Below are 26,743 nucleotides of genomic sequence, written 5' to 3' on the forward strand. Positions count from 1 at the left end.
TCTACCCATCCCTTGTCCAGCAATTAATTTTACCCCCACTCAGCCTTTGCTCCCCCCATCATTTCAGCTGCCCTCGTCCCCCATCAGTGCAACACTCCATCAGTTCAGCTGCACTACCCGCACCCCATCTTTTCAGTCTTTATCAGTTTAGCACCCCCATCCTCCTCTCTTCTCAGTTCACTTACAATTTTTAATTTTGATTGTGTTATGAATCCATTGCTTGCTGTAGTTTGACTGTGACACAAGCACTTGGCCTGGGCCCTTAGATAAAAGAGTCTTCGATGCCTTTTTGTTAAGGGCCTACTAAATGCATTTTTCCCACTAAGGGGAGGGGAGAGACTTTGTCAACCAACCAGAACACACAGTGGTTGGCTTCAATTCTATAGTAGGGAAATCTGTGCCTGACTACACAATGATTTTAAATTTTAGACTAAACATAACAGGATAGAAGAACTTTCTTATCTATTACCGAGGAAACAAATAACCAATTTGGTACAAGACCTGGAATCTCTTGAAACTGTTCTCCCACCCTAGACTATATGGATACACAAGGGTTGGATTGTGTATTACTGTTTGCCTGGGGTGATGTTTTTCCTCCATAAATTTTATTGTTATACTTTTATTCACAATTGACCACTGTATTTGTTAAGAACATGCTAGTAATCTTATATTTGAATCACTATTGAAATGCCAATTAAAATATAGTTTGGTGGGGGGAAAAGTTAATTGTTTAAAAGGAAAATATTTATAATAGAAACCTTGGTTTTTGAGACCAAAGTGTAAGGATCTATTGTAATTACATTGCTACATGAACAAGCAATATGCATAAGTGATATCTATCTTTTTCTTGAGATCTTGATGTGGTATTATTGCACTTCAACCTCTACTTTGTTTTTAAGTGATTGTGTACTTTATTAGGATTTAAGATAGGCACACTACACAGAAGAAATTTCAGAGATCTGATCGTTGTGCATCAATTTTGGAAATAATTCAGTTTTTTTTAATTCTCATTTCAGAACATTGAATATATGTTTGGTATTGTTGGTATTCCAGTGACTGAAATTGCAATTGCAGCCCAAGCAATTGGAATAAAATATATAGGAATGAGAAATGAACAAGCTGTAAGTAAATATCTTGTGGACTAGTCATCCTTCCTTTTATTTTCATATTAGCTATATGTTTTACAGTTGAATCTCTGCTTTATAAATGCCTTTCAGGTGCCCATGAAACACTCATAAAATCTATGATTTTGATAATCAAGAGCTTGCAATAGAGTACCCAAACTCAACAGGAGTGCAGTAGCACAGAAGCTTAGCTTCATGCTTTTGGAACTCAGGAGTTCTGCAGGACTGGAACCTGAGGCTCTGTACTTGTTGGAGTTCCCAACTCCTGCAGCAGTTTTAATCAGTGCTAAGGTAGGGGTCATAAGTAAGGCTGCGATTTAGTCACAAGTTAAGGAATCCGTGACTTCCAAAGACCTCTGTGACTTCAGCCAGAGCTAGCTGGGAGCTTCAGGGTTGCCTGCTGAGACAGGGAGCTGTGGGGAACCCCCACCACCACGGGCAGCAAGGGGGACCCCCACAGCTTGGAGCCACCAGCGGAGGGGGACCCTGGAGCTCGCAGCCCACCGGCAGATGCCTAGGCTCCCCATTTTGTCATGGATATTTTTAGTAAAAGTCAGAGACTGGTGTGACATTCTGTACCTTGGAGGAGCGTATTGTAAACCCCATATTCCTCATTTTCATATGATCGTGATCTTACATATAAAGCATGCCTTGTAAGGTATCAGGGGGAAAGGTTATGATCTGCTGAAAGTCATTTTTCTATCCATATATGTGTATCATTAATGCATATGAAGTTATGAGAATTGTATTGTATGGTGGTCACCAAAACATGCTGTAAGTTGGGAAATCATCCAGATATTAGCTCCCCAGAAGCAACAGCAAGGAAAGTAACCAACGCCAAGGCGGGGTGTCAAACAACCCATCAACAGCCATTGTCCAGCAAGGGAGCTACAATGCAATGATACCCTGGTGTGGCCTCATGCAGGTGAAATTGCTCAGCCTTGCCTGGAGAGACTCAGCAATGCCCCCCAGATATGCCTCAACTTGTGCTCCCCAAACACATGGACTGAGGGTATAAAACAGACAGTGGACGCATACTGGGCCCTTTTCCTGCCCTCCACCTTCGCTGCAAGCAACTAAGACACTGAGAAGAAGACAAGACTCCAACAGAGGAGATTGGCCCAGGTTTGAGGAACAAACCTGTATATTAAGGACTGTAATATCCAGTGAGGTGAGAAAAAATGCTTATTCTAGATGTTGCCCAATCTAATAGGGTTGAGAGTTTAGACTGCATGCTTATATTTTCTTTTCGGTAACCACTCAGACTTTCTGCCTATCACTTAATACCACTTAAAAGCTATCTTTGTAGTTAATAAATCTGTTTGTTTGTTCCACCTGAAGCCATGCGTTTGGTTTGAAGTGTGTCAGAGATTCCCCTTGGGATAACAAGCCTTGGTACATATCAATTTCTTTGTTAAATTGATGAACTCATATAAGCTTACAGTGTCCAGCAGGCATAACTGGACACTGCAAGATGGAGGTTTCTAGGGGGCTGGAGGTATTGGCTAGTGTCCAAGGAGCAGCTTACATGCCAGAGACTGTGCGTGAACAGCCCAGGAGTGGGGGCTCTCACAGCAGAGTAGGGTAAGGCTGGCTCCCAGAGTCAAGGATTGGAGTGACCTAGCAGATCACCAATCCAGATAACACCGGAGGGGATGTCACAAACGGTCACAGGCTTCCGTGAATTTTTCATTATTGCCTGTGCCCTGTTTGTGACTCTTACTAAAAATATCTGTGACAAAATCTTAGCCTTAGTCATAAGTGACCTTTGTTTTACTGGGAGTTTCAATAAAATTGGTGAGTGTTTCTGGAGTTTGTGTTCCAGGGTCCCATCAATAGAAATTAGAAATGAAAAAGACTTTAGGTCATTTACTCCATCTCCCTGTACATGCACAATTGTTCTCTCTAATACATTTTCTAGTGTTCTGTGCACTGTTTTAAACATACTAGGTGATGACTTCAGCCACTTCCTTTGGGAGACCTTTCTGCAGTCTTACATATTTCACTGTCAGTTTATTCTCACATTTAGCCTAAATGTTCCTTTTCTTAACTTCATTCATTGTTCTTTATCCACCCCCACCCTGTTATCGTTAATTCCTCATTCTTTCAAATGTTTTTAAAGTGTTATGTCCATCATTTCAAATTTCCTCTTCTCTGAGCTCTTGCTATACCTTTCTGGTAGAGGTGGCGATATATGAACATCTGATCCTATGTTAAGTTGGGCCTTGTTTTCAATGTGATTAAGAAAAATGACTAAGTGGTGGGTCACATTTCTCTTTCCATTGGTAGCATATTTGTTCTGTCCCAGTGACCTCCTGCACCAGCCACATTAATGGAGCACATCAAAACATTCCTGTTTGCTTATTGCAACTGTATCACGTAAGCGAGAATGGGAGTCAGTTTAATGATTTTGCCCAGGTGCCACTTAGGTTTTAAAGAGAAAATATTAAAAAAAAAAATTAGATTTGCCAATTAAGTAAATATTAAAGCCAACATGTGAATGGTATTTAATTAGGATAACTGCTTTTTATTAACCTTGGAAAGTGATAACTTACTAATTTTAACACTGGGTTCTTCTCAGGTCAACTTGAAACTTGGACAGTATTTCTCAAATCAGGAAACTTAGTTATTCTTAGCCAATCAACAAGTGTATCCATTCATCAAGACTCATATGGGTATATAATCAATAGTTCAAGGTTAGATACACCAAATGTTCCGGTCATTTACTGAACATAAAATATACATGCAGTCTTGGAAGTGATTAATATAGACCAGCGATGGGGCCCAGCAGCTATATCACAGAAGACCATAAATCACCAAGATTTCTTCTTACATTTACTTGTAATCATCACTTATCAGTCCTTTAGTATCTCTCTAAAATTTATTGCAGTTTAAATGATTCTCCAGGGAATGAGGATGCACCTTGATTTAAGGAACTCTTATGAATGTGCTCCCTGCTATTTCTGGTATTTAATTTGAATACATCAAAAGTAATGAACTAAAGTTATTGTTTGAGGCACTCCGAGGCTAATTTACTTTGTTTTGCAAAGGAATAACAAGTGTATAGTATCACTTAGTTGAAATACAAAATTTGGTTCCTTCAGGTCTCATTAGAAAGAGTGCAGATTCAACAAGGTATCTTTCAGTTACTTATATACTAAAGAACATGAAGTGACATACAGTCTCTAAAATGAAATCTCCCAACTTCTGCTCAATCCTAGTTATGCTTGGGATAGGGGAGAGCTGGTCACGTGGTTGGTCCAAGTGTCTGGTAGCTCTTTATGGGTTCAGCACCTTCTTTGGTGGGCTCAGAAAACTCTGAGGTCCCACCCGCTGACCTCAGTTTTATACCTGGTTTTCAGTAATTATTGAAGAGGGCTGACCCTCTTATTTCTATTGGACCCTTGTCATACGGGCGCTCAGATTTCTGTTTCTCTGCTGTTTCTGTAGATGGCATCTGTGTATAAGAAATTTATTTGATCCTTTTCTTGGATTCTTTTTATGGGTTTTTTTTTTTTTTCATTTCAAGGATTCTCTATTAATCCAGACTATTAATTGGAATTAATTGTCCATCTTTCTCTTAAAACTAATTAAAATGTTTTCCCCAGCAACTCCAATTGCAAGGCTGTTCCAAAACCTCACTTCTGTGATGGTTAGAAACCTTTTTCTAATTTCAAGCCTGAATTTATTTATGGTCAGTTTATACCCATTTGTTCTTGTGCCTCGTGTTTACCCCACGATCTATTTATAGAGAGCAATCATCAAGACTGGATTAACCCATCATTGAGCCCTAGGCTAACAGACACTTCTCTACTCCTGGGGGATTCTGCACCAAAAAATTAAATTCTGCACACACTATTTTAAAATTCTGTATATTTTATTTATCAAAATAATGCAATATAATCACTTCGGTTCCAGTTATTTTGGTAATTTATTTAAACTACAATACAATGGTTGGAGAATGAACATGGAGAGCATTGGAGGAAATCCCCAAACCCCTGTGCCTAATAGTAATGTAGATAGGTTCAACCCTTTATTTCTAGTTATTAGTCAACAAATACATGCAGCCGTATGCTGAGTGTTACAACACAGGCAACTGAAGAGCAAGTGAGGACTGGGGAATCAAACTCTCAATTTATATTGGTGACTGACCATCTCCAGAAACGGAATTAGCAAACAGTTCATGGAGCACATTTTGATAAGAAATTTTTTCAGTCCAAAAAGTTAAACCAGTTATAATCACCATAAGCATTTATAAGGCTCTACTGTCCTTAGAGCATTCTAACAATGTAAAGGAGCCTTAAAACTTTTACACCTGTTTTATACTCCTGGGGGAATTCACAAAGACAATGGGAATAATTCACTAAGCAGCAGCCTGCTACATTCTGCTCTGCCTGAGGGGACGGAACCTGTTCCACACCTACCTACCTCAGAAACACCCCAAAGCCCTGCCCCTCCACACTGAGCATGTCGCAATAGCGAGCAAGAGGAACACAGTGTGTGTCTGTCTGTCACATACAGGACTGCCCAGCTCCCCCATTCCCTGTCTTCCCCCCCCCCCCCCCGCGTGATTTACATCTCTACTGGCTGCTCTGGGCACCTGAACCAACCTGCCTATGCTGCCAGGAAGGGGCATGTGACCACTTTTTCAGCTTCCTTGGCAGAAGTCATTTTTCTGTGGGGAAGCAAAGAAATCTGCGGGGAACATGAATTCTGCGCAAGCGCAGTGAGACAGAACTCCCCCAGAAGTAACTTCTCTGAGCCTAGTGCAGAGGGGTAGCCCCAGTAGTGGGGAAGGGGTGTTGGAGAGCGACCTACCCCACATTCACCTGCATCAGTGGCTCCCTCCTCTGGGTGTTGTGACCTGCCACATGGGGTCACAATTCCACTCAAATTTGGCCCTGCTGCCTCTCCATCATTTTGGGGAATTTTTCACTTTTAAAAAATAGCTAAATTTCAAAATGAAAAGTCAAAATGTTTTGTTTCAGTATGGTCAAAAAAAAACATATAAAAAAAAATCCAATTTTTTTCAGCTGAAACCATTTGCTGAATGTGGCCCAAATTGTGAATAGTTTTGTTGCCCCAAAAGTGCATTTTTCTGCAAATTTACTATTTGTTGCAAAAATTTTGTTCAGCTCTAATATTTAAGTTAATATATAACAGGAGTGCAGTCACTGGGTTTTCTTGTTGTTGTTTTTGTGAAAGAGAAAGTGCCTTGGCCTGTACTAAGTTGTGTACAGCGTTTACCATAAAATCTTTACAATTGCCATCACAATGATGTTCACAGTATTACCCTGTACTTGGTACAGGTAGCACTGCAACGTTATCCACTTGAAAAAGCAAAACTGTGAAGATTTTAAAGGAAATCGCTGTATCTGAAGTAGTATTTTACATGCTGTTTTATTTTGCCACTCATTTAGAAAATGTGTTGTTGCCATGACACCTGGCTTCTGAGGTACAAAGAACTTTGTTAATGGAACATCCACTCCAAATGTCAATGTACAAATGTTTACAGATGACATGTTTTCAGCAGGAGGGGAAGAAATTTGTCACATTAATACTCAAGAAATAGATGACAGTTCATTTATGTTTTTCTCATCTCCTTGTAAAAGATTTGTGAAAGTGTACAAACAGTAGAACATATTCTACAGTTATTTTCTGTCCAGTTCCCTCAATCCGCATTGAGGAAAACAAGATGTAAATGCTTATTGCTGTTATAGTAAATTCCAGATGTTTACCGTATGACCAGTTCATCGGTGGCCAGAAAAGCAACTTAAAAAAATACAAAAGGAGCCCAGATTTATCATGACATCAAAAAAAAGTCAGAGGATAAGGAGGGGCAGTTTGACAATTTTCTGGACTCATTGTCCCAGGGAGCACCGCTGTACACAAAAGACTGGGCCAAATTCATTAGAGTCTAAGTTGTGAAACCTACACCCTCTTCTGGCCCTCTCTGTGTAATTTACACTCCCTTGGATTTGTATCTGCTTACCAATGTGTAATTTAAATCTCCTTACACATAGTTTCTGAATTTGGCTCATGGAGTCTAACAATATCTAGTTGGAATGACTTATACCCTCCTGTTAGTTGCCTTTTGTATTTATGTCGCACTGCCAACCACTTAGCCTCTAAGACAGTAGAAATTTACTTGGGAAGACCGGTTTTCCAACATTTTCAGTTGATTAAGCCTTTAGGTAAAAGTGATCATTTTAATGACCGAAGCACATTCAGTCTCCTATTTTAAAACCCATCTTACAGATTCTATTGATAAAATATACTGGCGCAATAGCAGGCGGGAACACACAAAAAGGAGATGGGGAAAAAAGTAAATGTCATCAACCTCCATGACATGAATGAGCATGCAGAAGAAGAGCCTGGAGGGAAAAGGAGGATGCTTGTTTTTGTGTTTCCACGAAAGTGTGTGGTCACTCAGCCTTTGGCTACAGACCCCTAGCTAAAGGGTATTTGCAGATCCTTGGGAGTGTCCTGTTCAATAGTGTATACAATGCACCCTTACTCATAACCTTTGGAAGGGATGGCTATAGGATGTTACCTCCTTAGTGTAAGATCCATTAATCAGAACAATTCTTATGTTTAAGCTGCTAATTAATTTAAATTTTATGATTAAAAGTTTTGGTATGTGGAGAGGCTAAAATGTGGATATGTGTAAGTAACCTTGTGTGCTCTTCAATAGGCTTGCTATGCTGCCTCTGCTGTTGGGTACCTGACAGGAAGGTAAACTGCATATTTATTTTATATAAAACACGGGAATTGTTTGAGCTAGGGCATTTTCAGTTCTATTTTTGGAAATGATGTATGAGTTAAAGCAAATGGAGTAAGACTGTAAAGCTAAAGGGTGCCTCTTTGTAATGACACAAGAGAAGTGCATAGATTGAGTGTAAATATCTGTATATCATTTTGCATCTATTAACTTCCTTAACCGAAGTTGAGATTTAGCCACTAGTGACTTCAGGAAGTTAAATTATCCATTGAGGAATGGAAGTGAGATTAGTTTACAGTTTCAGATAAATGAGCTATATGCTCAAAAATGCACCATCTCTGTTAGTCTTATTTGAGGTAACTAAATCAGCTATTTTCATGTATAGAAACCCACCAACATTTTGTTTCTTAAAACTTGCATCTAAGTTAAAAATGGCCAAATGAATTTCTTTTCAGTTTGGGAGAGGGGCACAATAACATAACTAGTATTTAGAACATGCATGGCACGTAGCCCTGCTGTATTAATAAATATTAAGTGAATGATTAAGCTCTATACTCAAAACTGTGTAAGGTTAGCACTTACGCAAGCTGCATGTTATTGCATGGAGATGCTGTTGTGATAGTTGGAACATAAATCTAGAGTTACAGTTAGCAGTTCACTGCTGTATCAGCTTTGCTGTCGATGTAAGTCACAATGCAAGAACAGTGACATGCACAAATTGAGAGGTTAAGTCTTACTGGGAGAGAGACAACATTGCCACTCTTATAACTTTTTCTTCAGTTTTACTTTTTTTTTAACTCCAAATACTAATGCAACACCGTAAGCCCAATACACTCATATAAAAATAGTCAAAACTAAAGCTACCACCGTTTACTGCAGTATGGGAGATGTGCTATGTCTTTGTCATAGGATGGGAGATCTGCTACACCTTCATCCATTTCAGAGTTAGACATATGACATGAAATATTGATAGTTTGATTTTTCTTCTCTGAATAAATGTTTAATAAAGAGCCCAGTTTTCTGTTTTGCCATGTAAAGGGTCTGTAAAGCTAGTGGAACTGGCCACTCTACCACTGCCATAAAAAGTGTTCCAACTTAGCATAAGGCCAGGGTAATGGCTCTGTGATGACTCTTCCCCACCACAACCCCATAGCTACTGGTGTAGGGGGCAGGGCCAGATTGCTACCATACTCTAGCTATTCTGTGCTACAAGAATGGCCCCTTAAGGGCTGTTAACTTATAGCCAAGTATAGTTAGAAGCTGCTCTTACTAATGTTGAGGATGAGCTGAGAATAGGGGAAGCACAAAGATATCTTTATGCCACTTTCCCTTGATCATTGAGCAGGATTCAGGTGGAATGGAAAATGTGGCCAAAGTGTTTAAGGGGACACTGTCAACTTGAAATCTAATCAATACCAAATATGAATTAATAGTAGCTTTCATGTTCTGTTGATGCTCCTGAATCCCTCTGCACTGTTTTTTATAATTGTTTCCTTATTTAAAAAAAAAAAAAAAAAATCTGTCCCCTGTTGTGTCAATTCTCCGCTCCCCTCCCACACACACACATGTATAAAGTTAGAGGACTGTTTATAAGAGGGGAAAAAGTGAAACCAACTAGACATAGTGCTGTAAAATGCAGAAAATAAACACACTCCCTTTTCCAGTTATAGTGTCTGTGTTACTTTTAACAACTGTAGGCTTAAAAAAAATCAGACAAAATGATGTTTTTAGGTCGACGCTGTCCCTTTAAGTGTTCAGTATTAATATTGTCTTCATGTAGCTTTATATATTATGAATTATTCTGTAAAGGGCCCAGTACTCTGTACACATCCTACCCTCCTACTCTATTGAAGTCCTCTGGGTGCTGTATATTTTAATAAACAATTTAAAATACATTTAAAACTCCTAAAAAGAAATGAGACAGATTTCAGGGACAGCAAATTCCTCACCCTAAGATCCTTCACTTACATTTCAGTGTTCTATGATGGAGAATCTTAAAGAGGGTGGCTTGAACACACAAACCCATCAGGCTGAGATTCAAGGGGATGTCTCGAATACTCCCTGGATCTACATCATTAAATATCAGCAGTGTCAATTTAAATCAACCAATAGAGGCAACCAATGCAGGACACCCTGGGTGAGCCCAGTATGATCATGGTAGCTCAAGCCAGGGACTAAACCTCCCACTGTCTTCCAAATAATAGGCTGCCAGTGATGGAGCAGATGTGGTTAAAGGCAGTCACAGTAATGGAGCTTTTTGACCACCAAGGCATAGGTCAAAGGTGGGCAAACTTTTTGGGCCGAGGGCCACATCTGGGTGGGGAAATTGTATGCAGGGCAGGGGGTTGGGGTACAGGGAGGGAGTACGGGGTGTGGGAGGGGGTGCGGTGTGCAGGAACGAGCTCAGGGCAAGGGATTGGGGCAGAGGAGGGGTGTGGGGTGTATGAGAGGGCTCAGGGAAGGGGGTTGGGGTTCGGAGGGGTGCGGAGTGCAAGAGGGGCGCAGACTGCAGGAGGGGGCTCAGGGCAGGGGTGCAGGAGGAGTGTGGACTGCGGGAGGGAACTCAGAGCAGGGGGCTGGGGTGCAGGAGGGGTGTGGGGGCTCAGGGCAGGGAGTTGGGGTGCAGAAGGGGTGCGGGGTGCGCAGGGGGCTCGGTGCAGGGTGCAGCAGGGGGCTCAGGGCAGGGAGCTGTGGTGCAGGAAGGGTGCGAGATGCAGGGAGTTGGGGGGTAGGGGTGCAGGAGGGGTTCGGGTGCAGGCTCTAGCCCGGCTCCGCTTACCTAAAGTGGCTCCGGGGTAGCAGCAGTGTGCACCAGGGCCAAGGCAGGCTCACTGCCTTCCTGCCCTGGCCCCACGCTGCACGGCTCCAGGAAGCTGCTGGAACCACATCCCTGTGCAGCCCCTGTGGGGGACAGGGACCCACAGGGCTCCACGCGCTGCCCTTGCCGTGCCTCCAGGTACCTCCGCTGAAGCTCCCATTGGCCGCAGTTCCCTGTTCCCGGCCAATGGGAGCTGCGGGGGGCGGTGCCTGGAGGCAAGGGCAACGCACGGAGCCCTTTGCCGCCCCCAGTCTGGGCTGCAGGGACGTGGAGCCGGCAGCTTCTGAGGGCGGCGCAGAGCCTGCCACACCATGGGGGCGCAATCCCACGGGCCGGATCCAAAGCCCTGAGGGGATGGATCTGGCCCGTGGGCCATAGTATGCCCATCCCTGGCATAGGTTATGTGGTCCTGAGCTAACTACAAGTGCAGCCTGCACAAGTTGCAAAGCTGAAGAAAACTACTTTCGTACCTTGTCCACGTGTTTTGTTTTGTTTTGTTTTTCATAAAGAGGATCTGGGTAAAGATGAATCCTAGGGCAGGTCTACACTAGAAAGTTAGGTCAACGCAGCTACACCCCTCGGGGGGTGTGAAAAATTCACACCCCTGAGAGATGTAGTTAACCTGACCCAAGCTCCAGTATAGAGAGTGCGAGGTCAACGTAAGAATTCTTCCTAGCTACCACCTCTCAGAGAGGGGGATTTACTACTGGACAGAACTCCTTCCGTTGCTGTAGTGTCTACGCTACCGCGTTTCTAGTGTAGATATAGCCCTTGATTCCTAATCTGCCTCTTTGGCTCCAAGCGCATCCATCCATATGATGCAATTTGGCTGTCGCTCTCTAAAAGTTTAATATTCTTGAAGTTGAGCATTTTTCTAATTCTTGTTTGTACTGTATTTGATGTTCTGTATTTTTCATTTTCCTTCTGATCTATTTTGCCTCTAGGCCAGGAGTATGTCTTGTTGTTTCTGGTCCAGGTCTCATACATGCTCTGGGCGGAATGGCAAATGCGAACATGAATTGCTGGTAATGTAACTACATTTCCTCTTACTAATTCTGAGTATTAGCACAATCATTGTCCAAACTGATATTCAGATTTTTTTGGTTTATTGCTCTTCATTGCAGATATTTCTGCCTTTTTGATATTTAATAAAAAATTTCTGTCATTGGAAATGAGAAGTGAATTCATTTTTCTTCAGTACAACTTATCTCGTTTAGTTTTTCTCATTTTCAGAGATAAAAATCCTCCTGCCTTGCTACATCATATGTTCTGTAAAATCCAGTTATTTACTGTGTAATGTACCCGGATACACGTAAAAATCAAGGTGGTAACCAGTCTTCTGATATTCTGTTGATGAGTGCAGTGGGTAGAAGCAGCTCTGAATCCGAAAAGAAGCTTACAAATGCTTTTGGGTTAATGACTGCCTCTCTTCAGAGGTGAACAAATTGGCCTATGTAATAAAAAAATGTTTGGTTTTTGATGCGTGTTGTTGAACAGTTAAATGTTGAATTGAATGAAGATGAAAGTGCAGCAGCAATAGTGTTTACCCCCACAAGTCTTCACACCAATATGGCAACTTTAATTGGCCTGTGAATAAAAATAAAGTTGCTGAGTGAGTCACGTGAAACGTTTTCGGTAGAAGATCGCATAGCACTAGGTACATACAGACCATAAAGTTAATAAACAGTTGGCTGGCAAAGAGCAAATCGTGACGGTTTTAGAAGATTTTCATATGTAGGAAGCAGTGTTTGCATATGCTGACAGAATCACCTGATAGAGAGAAAACTTTGTAGTTTATCGGATAGGGTCCAAACTGCTTGTCACACAAGAATTGGCTACCAATACTTGGTTATATATGAAACTGCCTGACCAAAAGAAATCCTGGTGTGACTTTGCTTTTAAATAATTGATGAGTTTGGTCACTAGGAAGAAGCTTTCATATCACTTTGGTTAACTTGTAAGACATGTTTGGCTGATGTTTGCACTTTCCCTCTGAAAATCCAGTTTGGCTGAGACTGGTTGTGCATGCCTGATTTAATCTTGCACAAATCTGAAGTCTTGGCAGAAGATGAGGAAAGTGGATTATCCTCTAGCTTGACAGAAGATTTGATAGCATCGTGAGAATCAGATCAATCTACACGCTAATTGACTAACCATTAGTCCAAGATGTTTATGTTTTTGTCCCTTACACGTAGTAGGTGTCATGGAAATAGATGCATTCATTCAGTGGTGAAAAATCCACATCCCTGAGTACCTTAGCTATGCCAACCAAACCCCTGATATAGACACAGCTAAGTCAATGGAAGAATGCTACTGTCGACTGGGGAGGTGGAGTTCTTAAAGAGATGCGGGGGGGAAACGCTTCACTGTAGTCTGTGTTCACACTATGGGATTACAGCAGCATAGCGATGGCACTATATTGCCTATTGTGTAGACATGTAGTCTCTCTCCCCTTTTCCAGCAGAGATACAGACCCTGAATTATTGTCCAAACTGCCCCCTCCATTTTATTTATTTATTAATTTAGTGTTAGTAACTCAGAAATAATAATACACCTTAAACCTCAGTCTAAGCTTTTCTCACTGAGCTTGGCTGTTTCTATGGTTTCTCTCCGGGGTCCTCTCTGTCCTAATTTCCTGCAACAAGCAGTGACTCTTCTATACCTTTAATGCTCTGGTTGGAATTAACTGGACCCATCTGCCAGCACAACTTGCCAGTATTTACCTTGCAAGGTTTTAACATCTGAAGGTGAAATCTTGGCCCCACTGAAAGCCCATTGACCTCAGTGGGCCAGGATTTCACTCTGGGTACGTCTACTCTGCCAAAAAAAAAAAAAAAAAAAAACCCACAACAGCAAGTCTCGGACATGGGTCAACTGAGTTGGGCTTGTGCTAAGGGGATAAAAAAAGAAGTGTAGATGTTCTTTCCCAGGCTGGAGACCAGGCTTTGAGAACCCCCCGCCCCTCACTGAGTTTTGGAGCCTGGGCTCCAGCCGAAGCAGGAACGTTTACACTGCTGTCTTTAGTCCTGTAGTACGAGCCCGAGTCAGTTGATCCAAGCACTGAGACTTGCTGCCATGGGGTTTTTGTTTCTTTGCAGTGTAGATGTATCCTCTGAGAGTCTGCTACCCTGTTACTAATTGCTATGTGAGCTCAATTAAAGTAGACACTTAAGAAGCTCTTGTAAATTATGCTTGTAAGAGGGAAAACCTTTCATTCTTAGTCCATTCAGAAAAAATATAATCCATTATTAAAAATGATCTACGGTATTCCCTGCTTTTGTCAGCATCATTTTGAGTGCATATAGTTTTATCATGGTGTAGCTGCCGTGAAAGATTGTATTATTGCTCATGACAATTAGAAGATTAAACTCCAGATAAGAGCAGCACTTCATAATGCTACTGTAACCTGTGGTTGCATCAGTATTTCTTCAGCTTAGCTAAAGGTCTCATCCTACAGACACTTACTGCTGAGCAAAATACTCAGTAATGTGAATAGTTCCATTAACTTCAATATTCTCCCTACCTAACCTGCTCTTGACTGCGGCTAGGCTGCTCACTGTAGTAAGTACTACTATTGGTAACATTTAAGGGAGTATGCCTGTAGAAATGTACAATGAATTTATTTGGGGGGGTGGGCAATGTTTCTCAGGGCTGTGTTTTGTTTTGCAAAAGTCCTCTTCATAGATGAAATTTGGAAAAGCTAAATGGAATTGGCATAGGACTTGTCATCCTGAAGTGGACCAATGATGTAACTAGGTTGTTGTCCTTTTTCTGATGTCAGCCTATATCTAACGCCTCAGAGGAAAGTAAAGTACCACCACCCAACAAAATAAAACATCCAGAATGGTAAAAGTGGGTGTTTTGTATGCTTCAGATCTGTTTTCCATGGGGATTTTTATTCAAGATGAGACCAAGCTACAGTGTTCCAATCTCAGCATTCCAAAACTTTTGGATCAGAAGTTTTAATTTGGCTCACTAAAGAGAAGTGGCCTGCTTGTGAAATTAAGGTTTAGATCCAAATGTCCCCAGTGGTGTCCAGGATTGGAGTTATGTACTGGGGGATCTCTAGTTTTGCCTTTTAAAGTACTCCTATTATGCATATTCTAATCAATAAAATGGATTTACAGAGGAAAATGTTTTTGGAGAAAAATCCTGGAAAGCTAATGGAGTGCTATGCTGGAGTTAACCTTACTCAAAAAGCAGATTAAGTGGCCTTCTCATATTAACTCATCATTTCACAGCTTATAAAGTATCATATTGACCTAGAAACTGAATGAACTAGTTTTCGTCCTTCCTGGGAGGAAGGCATTTATAACTTACAGCACTGGTTTTAAGAATCTGTCCCACATGAAGATGTATTCCATGTCTCATATTAACATTCTCTTCTACACACTCTGTCTCTCTCATTCACTATATATAGAACTAAACTAATAACATAGGCATCTATGGCCATGTTATGTTGCTCATCTCTCTCTCCTTCAGGTGCATTGTAAAAATTTGATGTGATAGAAGCATAGCCATCACTGAAAAATGTATGGCCAATTGTTGCTGCATGATTTATCTGCAGTGCAGGAGAGGGCTCTACACTCAGTGCAGATCTCTAACCTCTCTTTGAGAAAAGAGACTTAATAGATTCCTTATTCTAATGACTGTGCACTGTGGAAGAAATGTAATTGTAATATCCTAAAGGATACTAAAAAGTTTTCTCTTTGGCAAATGAATGCTGTTTAGAGTCTGATATAAAGTGCTGATCTCCCTCTACTCCTGTTGAGGTCAATGGAAACTGAAGGTGCATAGTATCTCTGTAAGAAGCATTAAGCGGTAGGCAGGATTGGGTCCTAAAATATATATCTTAAGAATCAGATTTTTGATGTGTTTTTTGTTGTTTTGGGGCTCTTTTAAAATTTGCTTTTAAAAATAAAATATTTTTATGCTTGTTTCAGGCCTTTGATTGTTATTGGAGGTTCCTCTGACAGGAATCAGGAAATCATGGGAGCTTTCCAAGAATTCCCACAGGTACACAGATATATAACTTTCAGCATAAAGGCTTCAGGTAAATAAATGGAGGCAGATCCTCAGCTAGTGTAAATTGTCATTGCTCCACTGAACTCAGCTGTGGATCTGCCTTTCTGAGTTTGTGGGAATTCGTAACTTTTTGCTTTCTGGAAGGCTGGCTGTTTTTTATCACAGCATGTAGAACACCCATTCATACTGAAGTAAGACAGAAATTGGCAAAACACTTCATTGAATCCGTTTTGGTGACTAAAATAATTTCATGATAAAGATTCTGTTTTTTCTATGATAAGAAAAGTAGAGTTTGTCAAGTGCTTCTTTGTAGCATGTTTCATTACAAGCTGTTGTAGGCATTGATATTCTGTGGAATTTTTCTTTTGTAAACAGTAAATGTGAATTAATTGCCACAACACTTTTATAAAGAAAAGAAAAAATATGTGATTCTTGTAATGTTTCCTTTTTCTTTTTTTCTTTTTTTTTACTTTTGCAGGTTGAAGCTTGTAGGCTATACAGCAAACTTTCTGTCAGACCCAGCAGCCTAGAAGCTATTCCTGCTGTTATTGAAAAGGTACAAAACAGTACATAGCAACACATGGTTAGCATTTAGACAGCTTCTCTTTAATTCCTCAAGTTTTGGAAATAGTTATCATTTAATTCCCTAATCCTACAAATTTACTACGGGCTTGTTGATTAGTTAAGTCGCTATAAACACTTGGGCGATCTTTCCCATATGTTAGTTCGTGGAATAAGGTTACAAACAGCATATGGGCTCAATCTGACTCTCACTGAAGTCCACAAGAATCTTTTAGTTGACTTCAATGGGAGTTGGATAAAGCCTTAAAAAAGACATTCTATGTGACAGAGGTGCAGGAGTTAGGACTGCAGTATGTACAGCTTCATCTCTTCAGTTCTGGCTGTGAAGAAGTATTGCTAGATGCTCATTTTGTGATATTTAGGATTTCCACAGAGACATCCTTATTTTAGCTCTCCAGGATTAGGTTTGAAAAGCCTCATGCCACTGCTCCAGCACCATAATAACCCTGTCAACTTAAATCCTGTCACAGGCAATACTGTTTCCAGAAGTGCCAGTTCAGCACAGTAGCATCTATGGAACAGGAGCACTGGTGTCCTAAGTAATAGAAGATGGCGGCTTCAAGGATCATGCTACTTTAAACAGAAATTCAGCAGGAAATTTTGACTTAGTAACTGCAGATATAACAGCTGATAGTGTTGCTGTCTCCGTGTAAATGAGGCAAAGCATTTACAATCCAAGAGCTTCTGTCCACTGGCTCACTTCAACTGGCTTAAATGGGGTAGGAGGGAATTTAAAAAGTTAGGTTAAAATAGCCCATTATAAATTGTGTCCAGGAAGATTTTCCTGCAGATGCATAGGGAATAAGACAGCGCACTTTCTTCATTACACTGAGTTTTGTTTTTTGTTTTTTAAGTATTAAGATTTTTAAAAATTCTCTTAAACAGTGATTAAAATGGTGCTCTTCTCTCAATAAATCTAGGCAGTGAGGTGCAGTACCTATGGTCGTCCAGGTGCCTGTTATGTTGACATGCCAGGAGACTTTGTAAATCTACAGGTGAACAAGAGCTCTGTCAAGTGAGTACAAGTTACTTGGATGGGTGAAGTTGTTAGATACAGAGTTTTTCCTACATAATCTTTTAATCCATTGGTCATTGCATTTAGCCAAAAAATCTGTTTGAAGTTTTATTTTTTATATATATATATATATAATATATATATATAATATAGAGAGAGAGAGAGAGAGAGAATTTTTTTCTTTTTAAGGAAAGGTTGCACAACCTACCACTGGGGCTTGAACACACTGAAATTATATTACTTGCAGTCCAGCCTATGGATGTAGTAGTCTATTATGTCATGCAGCAGTGAATTTATAAGAAGTGAAATATTATGACGGTATTGTTATGCCATTATGTAAAGCAGTGGTACATTCTCACCTAGAATACTAGGGATATATAGAAGAAAGAGATGAGTTCAATGATGGGCAATGAGGGACATTGAAAAATATATATATGATGAGAGACTGAGAATACAGGGACTGTTTACATTAGGGGAGGAAAGCACTTAAGCATGTACTTAGCCCCATTCCTATTCAGGAAAGCACTTAAGTATATATTGAAGTCCCATTAACTTAATGGGGTGGCATTTGAATGGCAAGTATTGTGTTAATTGAGGTACTCCTGTGATATCAAGTGCTAGGTTTTGCAGTCTTATATGGGGACACCATAGAACCTGCAATTAAAAAGGTGGTAGGGGAGGTTTCCGTTGCATTCCTCCTCTTCCCCTGCCCTCTCTAGGACAACTGTGAAAATCTTGAACCTTTGGCAAAGTTCTTAAGAAAATATCATCTTTTTTTACTTTTGTCAAAAGCGGTGAGGAGGAAACTAGAGTGGGGCAGCCTTTGCAGCCATTTTATTGCTATAATGAGAAGAGAGGGTTTATGCAGGGAGGTAGCTGCCCACAAATGAGAGAGAGGAAAGGAAAGGTTCAGAATGCCAGGCTTTGCCAAGACAAATAATTTGATTTAAAATGACTATATATGTGTTAATAGAAATGTGCATAGGTTATTAGTTCACAGTGTAAGGCACATATAAAATAAGGAGATATTAAAATTAGGGAGTTTATTTTTGCAGCATGCTAAATATTTTGCTTGTTCTATGGAGTGGCTTATTCTCAGAAAAATTTGGTTTGAATATGATGAGCAATTTTAAATTTTGTTTGTAAAATAAAGTTGCTGTTCTGACAAATACCATGGACAGTTTAAAATAAACTCTGTTATTTTACACTGAGTGACTGATTTTACCTTTTGATAATTGCTTGCTTTTCATTGCATTTCCTTTGAAGATGCTGGCCTGTCTGTCTTTCAGATATGTTAAATGCTGTTTGCCACCTCCTGTCTGCACAGCTGAACACTCTGCTGTATCTGTAGCAGCATCTATCCTTGCACATTCCAGACAGCCTCTCCTAATCATTGGCAAAGGTAACATGATTTGATGTAGCTTTGAACTTTACCACGTGTTGGAAAGAATAGTGACCAAAGTAATATTTCTCTTAAATTTAAAGCATCTCTTTTCCTTTCACTGTTTATAAAATAACATCTTTAAACTTGGAACTAAAATCTGTTTTTCTACTGGAATATTTTTTTCCTCTATCTTGTACATACACTGGCTTGCTCTAGATTTTCCCTTTATTTTTTCTTCTAGAGTAAGTCAAGTCAATACAATACACTGAATCTATATGGAAAACAAATGGGTAAATATTGTCCTAAGTGTAAAGCCTGTTCCAACCAAAGCTTAAACAAACCCTGTTTGTCAAAATGTAAAAGTCCCTCCTCTGACATATACCTGTCTAATACCCTTGCATTCTACTGTGAGAATCAGAACACCGAACCAAAGTGATCTTTATCATTTGATTTGTACTCACTGAATATGCCAGACTACCAGAGCTGGATCATGAAGCCCACTCTGTAACCATACAACAGCTGCTGCTGCCATTGCTATATTACAGACTTTCCACTACACTCTGCCAGTGCACTCCATTTCTGATCTAGAGGTGGTCCCTCTATGGATCAGAGGGTAGTTCAGACTCCATGCGCATTCAGTCATTTTGCCTCTCTTCTAAGGGGGGCAGTTCTGATGCTTTTTGTGATGAAGACACACATCCACCAGGAATTGAATTGAAACCACCAATTTATTTCATAAAGGCCACTGAATTCCTAGGCAGTTACTAGAGAGCTGGCTGAATATGAACAGGTGAATGAGAGATGGAAGGCTCTGATATCAGAGAGCGACGTTCTATATTCTCACATAAAGAGAAATTGAAAAATTTTGGATTGTTTACTCATAGAATGGAGACAAATATGTGACATTATAAGAGTATATAAAATAATGAATTGTATAGAGAAGGTAAATTAGGAGCATCTCTTCTCCCTGTTCTGTAACACAAGACCAAAGGGACATTCAATGAAATTGAATAGTGGGACATTTGAAACTGATGTAAGGAAATACTTTTTTCCACACGATGCGTAATTAGACCACAGAACTCATTGCCACAGGATGTTGCTGAAGCCAAAAATACAGCAAAATTCAAAGAGAAATTGGACATTTGTATGGATAACACACATATCCAGAATTGTTGTTGCTTAATGCTAGCAAAAAATTTGCTAAGGATATAAAACCTCATTCTTCAGGTTTTAAGCCAATTATCCTCTTTGGAGTCAAATTATCCCACATCTGCTTATTGTGGGACTTCTTGCACCTTTTTCTGAAGCACCTGATGATCACCTTTGTTAGAAACAAGGTATTAGACTGGATGGACCACGAATCTGATCCACTAGAACAATTTTTATGTTCTTCCTACCAATCACCAGAGTTCTCCAGTCCTCTAAAATTGGACTTGTTTTTTAGTAGTCAAGATCTTGCAGATGACTAAATAATCAAAGCGCTTTTGTTGGCACGTCCATTCAAGTGCTTAGGAGATGGTCTGATTAAAACCCAAGAGAGACCCTAAAGTCACTTATCAAATATTTTAATTGCAGTGCTTTCTACTGTGTATGCTAAATGTCTAGCGCCCTTATTTCCAAGCTTTGGTCATTGGGAGACCTCATAATTCCTGTTAGGTAAAGGTGTCTTTAGCTGCTTCAGTGTAAAGCATGACACACAAATTACTATGTTACCCACAAAAACTCAATGTTAAAAGGCCATTATTAAGGTTGAAAAATCAAGTACTTGAAAGAAATGCCAGAATCAAGATTACCTGTGCATCCTTAATTCAGGCCCCTTGTGTGTGCGCATTATGATACAGTTGTTAATTACATGATCGTATACTTTTTTTTTTTTAACACTCATTCAGTGCATAGGACAGACCTGGGAATGAATCAGGGTTGTGTAGTGAAGAACAGTGCCGTTATCTATAGGAGCCCTGCCTCTTTTGTTGCAGAAGTTGGAAGGTGTGTGGTGAATGAGGCAGGGGACTGCAGGAAGAGAAAGGATGGTCTCATGATTAAGGCAGTTGAATGCTACCCTGGGGAACTGGATTCTATCCCTGCCTCTGCTACAGAGTTCCTACGTGATCCTACGCAGGTCACTTAAAGAAAACTTTTCACAGATGGTCAATAATTATGTGTCCTTCATTTTCTGGGCGCCTGACTTGAGATCCTGAAATCTGATTTGAGAAGTGCTGAGCATTTACAGCTGCAACTGAAGTCAATGGGAGCTGTGCTTTGAATGTATGAAGTGCTATATACTCTGAAAAAATCAAGTCCCAGGTGCTTCAAAGTGGGCACCCAAAATTAGTGGATTCTATTGACCTTTAATGTCTGTGATCTCAGATACCAGTCTTTAAAATGAGAATAAAACCCTTCCATCTTACTGTGGAAATAAAGTAGTGTTTGTAAAACACTCAAACTATAGTAACAAGCACCATAGAAAAACCCATTGGGAAAGTAATCTGTTTTCAGAGTCTGATTTGAATAGTGTACAGTATATAAGGATTAGGACCACACATTGAACAGTGAGGAGAAAATAAAATGGTGCTCACTTAATGAGCAACTATGTACTATTAATTTTGTGCACTGACTGAGATCGGTATGGTGGAAAAAATAGCATGTGATCTTATAGTTAAATACTTCATCGTAATGCATACACATTGCGGGGGGGCTGGATTAAGGCTGTACAGACAACATTAATTCTGCTATTTCCTAACTTTCCAGTGCTTGACCTTGCAACCGTAATTTTCTGTTAACATAGTTTTTGTGTGCGTAATTTCCTAAGTATTTAAAAAAACAAATTGAAAAACAGAAATTCCATCATGTGGTATCCTGTTGACATACATGTGGTTCATGAGCAGGGTTAGAACCTTTAGATTTACAGCAGAGACCTCCTCCACTTGAGCTAATGGAATAACTATAGCAGTAGTAGATTATCATTCTCTGTGTGGACCAGATGAGACACACAGTTTGCAATGGATTTCACAGATGCTTGTTGGCAGCAGAGGAACGATGAGACTCATGAATCCTAGGTTCCATTCAGGGGCTCTGGAGAGGAGTGTGTTCTAGTGGGAACAGATTCTTCTGCTTATACACTCCAAGTTTTTGACCCCTTCTGCCCCGTTCCCTGCAATGTGACTGTGTCCCAGTCCTATCTCTTTCCTGTGCCAAATCACAGGGGTGCTAAACTTCTCAGAGAAAGGATTGCCAGAATTTTATACCATAGGCAAAACAATGTATTTTTCCCCAACCTCTTTATCAGAAACAGCTAAACCATTTTGGTGGAAATTTTTCTGAACACATCCTGCCTGTGGCAGACACCTGCCATGGAAAGTCTCAGCCAAATAGTTAACGTTTGGCAAGTTACAAGCAACTGAAAACAGGGTTTTATAATGGGAAGTGTCAGGCTGTCTTAATAATAGGCAGTGCTACCAGCCCCATCTATATAATATGATGATTTAGGTTAATTGAAGAGTATATGTTTTAGAGATCACACTGTTCTCCTGTTTTAGAGAAACATTTAAGCATATTTGTAATTTTAAGTATATAAGTATTTCTAAGTCAGTGGGACTATTCACTCACATGCTTGAAGATAAGCCCTTACTTAAGCACCTTGTTTAAATGAGGCCATGAAAAGACATAATTAGAGATCACATTAAACCCTTCTTTATACTTTGTTTCCTGTAGGTGCTGCTTATTCACGTGCTGAAAACAGCATCAGAAAGTTGGTGGACCAATGCGGGCTACCCTTTTTGCCTACCCCAATGGGAAAAGGAGTTGTTCCTGACAACCATCCAAACTGTGTAGCTGCAGCCAGATCCAGGTCAGTATAAACCAAGGCTTTGCTTCCAATCCTATCTTCTGGGAAACTAATAGGAACATACCATTAAAGATACAGCAAATTGCAATATGTTACAGATACTGTGGAAGGCCTAACACAAAAAGCAAAAAAAAGTTTTAAGTGCAGCAGCATTTCGTGCCCTGCTTTCTGGCAGTGGATAAAGCCAGTAGTGTTACACAGCTTGTGTCAAATGCTGCTTAGAACTGAATCCGGGGTGAAAGCTTGGGAGTCACTAGTAAGTTTTGGCAAAAGCTAGGCTGAATTCTTTTGAGTTACGTTTTGTTGTATAAATATTAAGCCTATATCAGACAACGTAGTATTTTTAACATGTAGTTTATAGCACAAAATGAAGTATGTAAACAAGTTACATTACATGTAGCAGAAAACTACTGGCATATTCAGTGTTCTGACCTTTAAGGCTATAAAGGTGTATATAAAATGGAGTATCACAATTCAAATTTTGCTTTATGCAGCCTCGCTTTTGTAGTACATTCCAGTTTAATTGAACTTGGGTCTCTGTAAATCCTTTAATTGGATTGAAGAGACATATATTGAAGATTGTGTTTTAAAAAAATAATTGTAGTCACCCACAAATGAAGGTGAGCTTACTTATAGAGCACTTGTAGGTATGTGTGTACAGTGGGCTTACTTTGCAGCTGAAACTCCTATATACTTAAATGTAAACAAAGTTGTGTGTTGAGCAAAATACCTTCGTCATTATGGAGTATGTTGTTAATAAATCTGAGAACTTAAAAACTACACCTGAGGTATTTTGCTCAGCAGCTGGGCCACCTTGGGCATACACACCAGAGGGCTGAATTAAGGTTGCATGTAGGCTCACCAGACAGCAAGTATGAAAAATCAGGACAGAGGGTGGGGGGTAATAGGCACCTATATAAGACAAAGCCCCAAATATCAGGACTGTCCCTATAAAATCGGGACATCTGGTCACCCTGGTTGCATGGTCAACCTTCATTCTGGTATTTTCTAATTTTTGAGTACTTGACTTTGCTACCTCAAAATTCTGTTAAAGTAGGGTTTTTGTTCATTTGTTTTTTGCTCTAATAATATTTATTTTCACAAAATGAATGCTGTTTTAGAAAGAACTTAATGCTTTATTTGGAAATTCAGAAAATCTTCTGCTTATATAAACTGAAGAGACAGTTTGTATAAAAGATTTTTAGCTTGCTGAGCTAAACAAATATAGACTGGAGGGAAGCAAGATTTGTTATTTTATTCTCCTAAATGATAGGGCTGCTATGCTATCTGGAACTATTGCCATTTTTGAAAAGCAATTAAATATAAAAATATTTACATTTCATGTTTTTCTCTTGTTTTCCATTATTAGGGCATTGCAACATGCTGATGTAATAATATTGTTTGGTGCCAGGTTGAACTGGATTTTGCACTTTGGACTTCCACCAAGATTTCGACCAGATGTAAAGATTATCCAGGTAATCTAGGAAAATAATTTGAACGGCACCCTCTGTAGGTTAGCTCTCTCTCTCTGTAATAACCTGCTCTTTCATGTGATGATCTTTGTCATATTGACAGTGCAGTACAATGCGTATGATCACTGTAGTTCTCCAAAATAACTATTTTTATTTGTTTTTAATTCCCTTGATATTTTCAAAATCAATATAATGTTATTCCGAGCATATAGGACTTGATGCTGCTCCCACTGAATTAATGGCAAAGCTCCTATTCAGTGCAGTAACCCAAAGATTGGGCCCATAATGCACATGTACCATGTACAGGACTATAGTTTCCTTGATCAGAAACAAAGAGTTTTGAAATTGTGGAATTGTTCATAATAATGGATCCCTCTCTCAGTAGGATCCTTTAAAAACATTATCTTGTATTTACAGTCAAAGCAAGCAAGATCTTGCTGCTCACTATCCGAGCCTGACCACTTAGAAACAATGAGAGTAGAGGAGGAAAGGCTACTTAACAAATGAATACTTCTGGCAAACTGTCTGTATTAGGAAGGGTAGGATATAAACACAATTTTACCCCTCCCCCATTTCAAAATATTGTAAACCGTGTGTCCAAGGGCAACAGTCAGTTCTGTTCTCTGATTAGCTGGCTTTCAGTAGTCTGAAACATAATAAGTCCTCATCTGGTCTCCTCCAAAGGTGTCCAGTTTGGGCTCTTCACACTAGTAGTAACAAAGTTATATATAGTACTGTGTGTCGGAGGTATAACAGAAGCAGTAAGTCGTGGCTAAGGGTACAAATGAATGTCTGAAAATGGGTGTGTACGGTAGGTTTTTACTTGGAGTAAATAATCTCTTGAATAGCACTTCCAGTAAAGATTAGAGGAAATTACTCTTAAAGCCAAAGTGAGGACTAATGAGGTTGTTAGAAAATATTCTTCTATTTTACAGTGTAAGTCTTATTGACTTAAAAATATTCCTAATTGATTCAGTGTTCTTTTGTCTAAAACCTATTTTTTTTTTAAAATAGGTTGATATTTGTGCAGAAGAGCTGGGGAATAATGTGAGACCTGCTGCAAATTTATTAGGTGACATAAATGCCGTGACTGAGCAGGTAATGTAATGCAAGGTGTTTATAACTTTCTTTGACTTGTAGAAAGAGAGTAAATTATAAAAAAAAAAAAAAAAAAACAGTTCTAGGACAAGCATTTTTTTTTATGCAGTATATTTAGGCTGTGCATCCAGTATCTAATCCAAAATTAAAATTTAAAAGTAGATGTAGTATTGTGCTGGGATCTTGGTTTATGATTGTTAGATTTTCTTGAAGAAATTATTCTGGGGTTTATGTTGTTTTGAAAGAGGATAAATTTTTTGTCTGTGTGTTTGTGTGTGGTGTTTTAGCTTTTAGAACAACTTGTTCTAATGGAATGGAAATATCCTTCTTATTCAGAGTGGTGGAAGGGATTAAGAGAGAAAATGAAGAGCAATGAAGAAACATCCAAGGTAATACTATTGCTCAGTAAAAGTGGCTTTTGATCCTTTTCTGGACACAGAGTATCAGTCATATCCCTGTCAGTATTGTAGTTAAGTCTCCCTAACTAATCGGAACTTTCAGGTTGCTAAATTCTGAATGGTATTAAAATGTTTCAGAAGACTCCTGTAGACTTACTGTGTTCAGATTTATCTACTGTATGGACAGACTGGGCTTAAGAGCTAATTGCTAATTGCCATAGAAGTCATGGGATCAGGGCTTTGGATCAGGACCATAGCGCCAGAAGGAAGCCCTTGTGTAGAAGATGATATGGTAACAGAATTGATTTTCAAGTGATGTGGTGTTACTCTTAGCATATGACAGCTCGGTTTTGCTAAAGTAGATCCTTTATTTTTATTTTATTTTATGGATTTGTATCTGCCAGTTATTGTGACACATTAAGGCCCCTTTCTTACAAATACTTACGGATGTGCTTAAATTTCTGCATATGAATTGGACTGTTCAGGCCTGGAAGGTTAAGCCCATATGTGTCTGCAGGGTTGGAGCCTAAATTAGACTCCTCTCCTCTCAGTGACAGCACAAACAGGGGCTGTTCCTCAACCATCCCAACACACAAATGACACAGCTCACCTGTGATTAGAAATAGTCGAACATTTTTACTCCGTTTGAACAGCAGCTAGCATGATGGGGTTCTGGCCCATGAGTGGGTGCATGGCAATACAAATAATATAGTAGTAATAATGGTGAGCTGAGGTGCCTTGCTCGTTGCTCTGAATGTCAATAAACTGTTGACGATGGCACACCACCAGAGGGAGCAGGTTGCACACCTGAGGGAACCTCTGCTGAAAATGGCCTCTCTTCAGAATTACAAAGGCACTGTCAGCAAAAGTGACTCTGATGATCTCAGCCATTGGGAGGAAGTCTAGTTCTGCAACCCTTTCTCAGGAGAATAGTCCCTGACTTCAGTGGTAATATTCACACATGGCATTGCACATTGCCCTTATGCTAAGCAGTACGTATAGAAATGATTTATAGTCTCTCTTTTTTTTTTTTTAAAGGCATTGGCATTACAAAAATCCCTGCCTATGAATTATTATACAGTATTCCATCATGTCAGAGAACTGTTACCCAGGGACTGCATTCTGGTTAGTGAGGGAGCTAATACTATGGACATTGGACGTACTATGCTTCCAAACTATCATCCTCGCCACAGGTAAAGTATTTGCTCTGTTGCCATGATGCAACAATTATGTGCATATCTTTGTTTCTACATAGTTGGGTT

At 39.7% G+C, this 26,743-nt stretch overlaps 1 protein-coding gene across 7 annotated transcripts in view; it reads left to right on the forward strand.

The window, feature by feature from the left end:
* The window catches only part of HACL1 (2-hydroxyacyl-CoA lyase 1), a 47,788-nt gene that overhangs the window by 2,230 nt on the left and 18,815 nt on the right, over positions 1 to 26,743 (forward strand). For 4 of the 7 annotated variants that reach the window (XR_006288973.1, XM_027822071.2, XM_007053249.3 and 1 more), the window contains exons 2-13: positions 1,017 to 1,121; positions 7,819 to 7,859; positions 11,608 to 11,688; positions 15,607 to 15,679; positions 16,167 to 16,244; positions 17,191 to 17,285; positions 18,575 to 18,687; positions 22,381 to 22,516; positions 23,883 to 23,988; positions 25,000 to 25,083; positions 25,371 to 25,472; positions 26,520 to 26,674. Coding sequence is in view for 6 of the 7 variants with exons in the window: in XM_007053249.3 (XP_007053311.2) it covers positions 1,017 to 1,121; positions 7,819 to 7,859; positions 11,608 to 11,688; positions 15,607 to 15,679; positions 16,167 to 16,244; positions 17,191 to 17,285; positions 18,575 to 18,687; positions 22,381 to 22,516; positions 23,883 to 23,988; positions 25,000 to 25,083; positions 25,371 to 25,472; positions 26,520 to 26,674 (1,169 nt within the window). In the remaining variant the exon portion in view is untranslated. Of the gene's footprint in view, positions 1 to 1,016; positions 1,122 to 2,049; positions 2,296 to 7,818; positions 7,860 to 9,651; positions 10,128 to 11,607; positions 11,689 to 15,606; positions 15,680 to 16,166; positions 16,245 to 17,190; positions 17,286 to 18,574; positions 18,688 to 22,380; positions 22,517 to 23,882; positions 23,989 to 24,999; positions 25,084 to 25,370; positions 25,473 to 26,519; positions 26,675 to 26,743 lie in introns of those variants that run through there. The other 3 variants (XM_037890482.1, XM_043540998.1, XM_037890480.2) reach the window with 3 other exon arrangements.

The sequence above is a fragment of the Chelonia mydas genome, chromosome 2 (assembly GCF_015237465.2).
Source record: "Chelonia mydas isolate rCheMyd1 chromosome 2, rCheMyd1.pri.v2, whole genome shotgun sequence".
Lineage (NCBI taxonomy): Eukaryota > Metazoa > Chordata > Testudines > Cheloniidae > Chelonia > Chelonia mydas.